Here is a 6,617-nt window from a genome sequence, read left to right on the forward strand (position 1 = left end):
ATATATGAACGGATATGTGTGTGACGCTCTTACAGAAAGCAGTTCAGTTACATGGTGTACTCGTACACGACTCTGTGCTCTGGATAACAGATAGCAGAGGAGGCACAACAAGAGGAGCGACAGAGGCAGCGACACAGTCCTTCAGCTCACTGTAAAGAGCGTTGCAGAACTTTTCTAATTTTTCTAACCAACATCATAAGATAACGTCTGTCGATCTTTGAGCTTCTGGGTTTGTGTCTTAACACTTTAAAACCTGAACCATGAAATAATTACTTAGTTTGTCAAACAGAGTGTTAATCAAACTTTCTGACAATTTAATTAACTATTCGTTTGCATATACTGTACGAGTTTTAATTTGTACCATTTTTATTGCAATTTATTTTGTTTTTTGGGGGAAAGACACACAAATGATGTAAAAGTATCAAAAACTCAAATTCTCATGATACACTTTGCATTAAAGGCTTAAACTTGGATTATTTTTAATAGCCAACAGCAGACGACTTCTCTGATTGCAAAGAAAGACGTGTGAGTGTGTAGAAGGGAAACGTTATTCTACTGCCTCTGTGAGCTATGACTCCAGCGAGCGCTTTTCTGATTATTATTAGTTAGAAGTATGATTGGATACGAGTGAAGTTACTCTCGATTTCTCAGTCGGATCTGCCCGGGTTTCAAACTCCAACACACCAACTGGGAAAACACTCATTTTGAAGCTTTACATCAGGACTTAACAAACGATGACCGTGGTCATATTTTTTATATGCTATGCTCAATAAACTAACTGCTGTGCATTCAATGAACACATTTAATAAACTATAATTAACAAATAAAATGTAATAAAATAACAATGCAGCCCATAAATGTTGAGTAAAGAAAGAGCTCGTTGTCTGAACAACATCAGTCTGAAATAAAATCCTAGATTTTGGTGCTTGACGCTTCATTGCTTGTTTCAAGAGAAGCATGTTTAATATTTGCTTTGTACAGTAGTACACACACACACACACACACACACACACACACACACAGCCGAACCACCTACACACCAGACGCACAGCGAGGACAAAAAACACTGAGAACATTCAGCTGCTCAACATGACGTCCAGACATGGCCATTTATACACCACACATCCAAAGCAGCTCTGAAAACAGAGACTGACAGCGTCTGAGTCTGATTCCTCAGAGCTGCAGAGCTCCACCATTAAAACTCATCCCTGAGGCTTGTCTAAGGAGCTTGGAAAGAAAAGCGTCTGGACTTCTTTAGGTTAGGTCCAGCTTTTCTTTCCAAGCTCCTTAGACTACGATGACCTGGATGACTGAGAACCTTCACAGACATCGCTGAGGCTTCATCACCATCAATCTACACACATACGGTGGTTTATTCTGACTCACTGCAACATGAATCGCCCCTCTGCCAAATAAAATCTAGAGCAACAAACACTGATTCATCCACTGCAGAAAATAGTCCCCAAAATGGTCTATTAACTCCTAAATGATAGTGAACAGTCTCTTAAAGAAATGACTGAGCCTAAAGTTTATATATCTGTTATGGAGGTTTGACTTTTGAAGATCAAAAGCTTAAAAGTTTTAGCTTTAAGAATGTTAAAAGACACCAGGAAAGAGCACATTTGTCTGAGACCGTCTTCAGTGTTGGATTAACCCACCCGTGGCGCTCTGTGAGCCTGGAAGAATCTCACAGTGACAGGAAACGGGGAATTTAACAGTAGATGCTTGTGTTCGGCTTTAACGACAGGAAGAACACGCAAGAGATCACCAGACCTGCTGATCTATGTCTAAATGAGCTGAATGTGTGCAGCCAGCTAGAACAGAGCCACAGTGTGTGTCTGTGTGCACGCATGTGTGTGTCACTAACATTACCACATTAGTAAGCAGTATGTATAGCATGTGCGTATTATTGTCTTGCAGTGCAGTGACTCACCAGCAGCTTGGGAAGTATTTATGTCAACAGGTATTCCTCATGTTGTGGGGACTTAAATGTGCAATCATGCTATGGAGACGAGTCATTTTAACAGGGACGAAAGCGTCAAATCTTTAAGGTGAATGCAGCATTTAATGTTCGAGATTGTCTCCAGGAAGTGAATGAGAGTCATGGAAACATGGCTGTGTGTGTGTGTGTGTACCTGTTCAGACGTCTTTGTGAGGACCAAAAATTGGAACCTTACTATACTTATGGGGACCAACAGTCTGTCCTCACGAGTTTGAAGGCATTTCTGAGATTCAAAACGTGGTTTTTGGGTCAGGGTTACAATTAGGTTATGCTTAGGTTTAGGCATTCATTTCAAAGGTTAAGGTCAGAGTTATTGTAAGCGGCTAGGGTAAGTGTTATGCCAATTAGATGTCCTCACTAAGATATCAAAACGAGAATGTGTGTGTGTCAGTTAAAGTCCTGCTGCTCTGAAACGTTCTGAAACACTGAAGCTTTCGAGGATCGAGGTTCAAAGGTTTCTTTGTTCTTTTCACATTTTAATACTACATAAAGTTTATTGTTCATTACTATTAATGTTTAGCAGACGTGGCCAGTTCTTGGCTGATGAACAGACTCATCAACCCACTCATCCAAGCACACACGCCACATAAGCGACCTCTTACTCTACCTACAGGGACTCCTTCAGTTGTGTCAAGATGGAGACATCTTGGGGAAACTGGGGTCTCCTCCGGGATATGGACCCGGGACCTCAAGAAACCCAAAGATTAAGGATCATTCCTCTACGCTCTTCTTTCATCTACTCCTGTGCTTGCTGCTCCCTGTCAGGTGGACCCTTTCCAGCTGAAAGTGGGCTCTAACAAGATGCTGAGGTAGCACCGGTTCAACAGGATGCAGCTGATATTGAGCGGTTAGTAAGCTACTTGCCCCACAGGTTCAGGTTTCGCCAACTAAACTACTCTGTTGTGGAGAAAAGAAGCACTCACTTTAATATTGGGCTTTGAAACTCTTTGAAGTGTATTTAGGCAGCAGTGGGAGTCCTCTTGTGGTATATGCCAACCACAATCCTCTTATTTTTGCACACTGTAGAGAACACAGATCAGCACATGATGAGAAGGTGCTCATTTTAACAGCTCTGCCAGCTGGATGTCCAACATTATGTCTGTTTAGTTTTTTTATTTTGGGAGTTTTCTTCTTCAGTTCTCTTAAAAGTGCTTTTTAGGTACCAAGCTGCTGAGAACAGAATTGGTGAAGGTAATCTTAGTATCTTCATAAATACATTTGTTAGTCTTAATGACTGAAGTAACAGCTGGTGTCACTTTTGCTATGTAATCATAACAAAACAAAACCAGCCATATTTCAGACAGAAAGGGTGCAGGTCGAAGCAACAGCTTCGGTACACCTACCCCTCATACATATTACACAGTTTAACCAACCGTGAAGTGACTGCTACGAGTCATTACGTAGAAGAGTCAGATAAAAATTTATGTCCAGAAACAGACATCAATAGCTGAAACATGCTGTCGATGTTAAAAACTGTTAAATTTGAACATTTACAGTGATGCAAAACCAACAAATACCACCAATACTACTACTGATAATAATAAATGTTATACTTAATATTATGTTGTACAGCACTGATTTATTGTTGTGGCCTCATTTATCTGGAGTCTTAATTTCTTTTTATGAAAACAATATAATGACTGATTCTGTTCATGTTTTATTCACTAAATATGATTTTCCTATTTTGAACTTGGTGATATCTCAGTTTTCTGATCTCGCTTCTTTTTATGACCTCCATTTATCGTCTAATCTAATCCCCAAGAAACTAAATGTGTTTTTATTACTTCGACAACTTGTTTATCATCTGAAGATTAGTTTTATTTCTGTCTTCTGTCTGGTTGGCTCATTTTTAAACTAAGCGAATAATCAGAAATAATCAGATAGATATAAATAAAAGTTGTTCAACACTGGATTAATTAACATGAAAAGAAGGCGCTGTATGGAAGGCCTCAGCTTTGACGATTTCCTTTGGGTTTCTGTAATATTACTTAGAAATCCAACCTTTATTAAAAATGTACACAGAAGAAGAACATTTCATATGCAACCAAAATCTTAAAAAGCTCAGTTATTTTAGTTTGTACAGATGCCATTTGATTAAACTTGGTCTTTTATCGAGTTGTTCAGCATGTACAGTGACTGATAAAGATTTCATAGGAGAACTGTGAGGCTAAAACCAGCAGTTAGTTCTTCCTCCTTATCTAAAACTCCAATCATTACTTTCAAACTCAGAAAATATTTTAAACTCTTGTTTCGTCGATTACAAAAGTGTTCATTATCAGAGAAAACTATAAAAGAAGGAAATTATCCCAAGCTGAGTAGGAGACCCCACTGGGGCATACTGCTAAAATAGCGTGGTCACTTGTTGGTTAATATTATTAGTAAAATATTACAATTATTGGCAGTTATAAGTGTCTTCGTTTTAAAAAAGAAAATATTTGTTACTTATTTTTTCAACCATTTAATGAATTAAGCCGTCAGCTCAAAGTCACCATCAGTAATGAGCCTAATTCTTCTTTTAAAGTTGTTCTAAAAACCCTGGTAACAATCAAACAAAAAAAATCATTTACTTTTGCTTTTCTCTACCATTTTTTACAATTATTATTATTATTTTGGTAGCTGACAATAATCAGGGTTAGAAACATCACCAATGATTTAGACATCAGTGTTTACTATATCAAAAATGGGGTGGGTTCGGGGGGCCCAGCAGGAACTTTGTGGCCCGTGGCTCCGCAGCAGGTGAGTCCGGCAGTGGCTGCAGCCATTCCCTGACTCTCATTAAACTTCCAGTCTGGTTCCAGCTGCAGTAAGGAGACCAGTGAAGTTCCAGTCTGTGTACTGGTGCTGGGAAACAAACACACACAAACACACACACACACACTTACAGATCTTGGCCACGCTGGCCACCAGTAGCCAGATGGCGATGATGTACGGGGTCTGGACGTAGCTCCACTCCCACTGGACCACCCGGTACCCGCCGCCGTGATGATGATCATGCTCCCCTGCGTCTTCCTCCTCTCCGGTGCCGGTCGGCTCCTCTGCAGCGGACCGGGCCAAGGCGACGCCGGGCGCCCCGTATTCCGCCCCGGGCTGCGGGAGGAGGAGCGGCGGGGCGGAGGGAGAGGCGGGGACCGGTGGAGAGAAGCCGAGCCCCGGCCCCCGGAGCGGCGGAGCGCCCGTCCCGGGCAGGTCGGCGGAGGCGGCCGGCAGCAGGAGCAGCATCAGTCCGAGCGGCAGCATCTCGTCCCTGGAGCTCAGCGGGCGGACATCCTCCGAGTCTTTATATACACACCGGGACACGGAGAGGACGCGGAGCGAGGCCGGGAGCCGGTTTACAACATCAACAACACACACGCGCGCGCGCATGGACCCACGCTCACACACACTCAGACTCCGGTAAGACACGGAGGAGGGGACACCGGAGCCGGCATGTGACCCGCCCAGTCCCCCTTTAAAGAGACGGAGACACTGCAGGTGAAGCTCTCCCGCTGACTGACTCACAGCTGATGCTCGGTACCGATCGGCTATGACGTCACACATCAATACTGCTCGGCGTGACGTCAGATTTTCAGTTCATTGACATGTTTGAACTTTGCAAACATCTGGTGATTGTAGATTCCCCCCCACCCCCACCCCCTTTTTCTTTTTTCCCTTTCCGTGTTGTTCAAGTGTGCTCTGCTCCTTTGGGAGGATTACTGAGGAGGAGCACCAGGAGGTGATCTGGAGAAACATGGTGAAGGGGCAGAGCCAGCTTGGGGAGAAAGAAAACACTGAATGAGAAGACATGAGGTCCCATCTGGGTCATTCTCCAGCAAAAAGAAAAACTATGTGAAGATTTAATAAATGTATGAACAGATGTGATCATCTTGTAAAACCAGAACATGAACACGTTAAACTACAGTCCTCACCCAAAACAGCACAGTGTAAAGCAGGCTCACGATTAAATGACAGCCTCCTGAAACAGACTGTATATAGAAGATGGGAGTGATAATCGTAGTAGATGTGGAGTAGATGTGACTCGGGCACACTGCTATGGAGGACCACAAGAGCCGCACACATCGAAATAAAGAATTCTGTGCTTAAATAAATTGTACAATAAATTATGCATTTGTAAATTCATTATTTACAGAATTCTTTATTTCCATGCGTGTGGCTCTTGTGGTCGTCCATACGCCGCACCCTGCATAGCAGGAGCTTTTTCACGATGAGGCCGCCACAACCTGAGGCACTAATTAAAGCAGAGAACGAGAGTGTTCACCGTAGCTAAAAGCCTGGACCCGAGCTGGAAGGGAAAGACTCTCGCCCCATTTAAAAGAAAACAAAAAGCAGTGGTCAGTCTGAGAAAAATAAGTAGAATTTTATCATTTTTCCATTTCACACAATACAGTGGAAATACACAAAACCTCCACACAGAGCAGGGATGTCAAACTCGTTTTACATCACGGGCCTGGTTTGGGCTTTAAATGGCCCAGACCAGTGAAGCTTCTCTGTCTGGGAATCCAAAGAAGTTTAACTGCACATTTAATTCCCGCGATATCTTAATATAAGGAAGAAAAAAAAGAAATGCATACCACTCAGTTTTGCTACAAGAAATCTGTCAGCACGAGTCTTTGGGCTT

The 6,617-nt window shown here is 42.5% G+C and overlaps 1 protein-coding gene across 1 annotated transcript in view; it reads right to left on the minus strand.

Annotated features, from left to right (window-relative positions):
* The window catches only part of slc9a5 (solute carrier family 9 member A5), a 23,048-nt gene extending 17,536 nt beyond the window's left edge, over nt 1-5,512 (minus strand). The window contains exon 1 of the mRNA XM_005726343.2: nt 4,885-5,512. Within this exon, the coding sequence (XP_005726400.1) occupies nt 4,885-5,365 (481 nt within the window). The 5' untranslated portion in view covers nt 5,366-5,512. The remainder of the gene's footprint in view (nt 1-4,884) is intronic.
* Between the last annotated feature and the right edge of the window lie 1,105 nt (nt 5,513-6,617).

Source organism: Pundamilia nyererei, unplaced genomic scaffold (genome assembly GCF_000239375.1).
Source record: "Pundamilia nyererei isolate P.nyererei 1_Seehausen unplaced genomic scaffold, PunNye1.0 scaffold00019, whole genome shotgun sequence".
NCBI lineage: Eukaryota > Metazoa > Chordata > Actinopteri > Cichliformes > Cichlidae > Pundamilia > Pundamilia nyererei.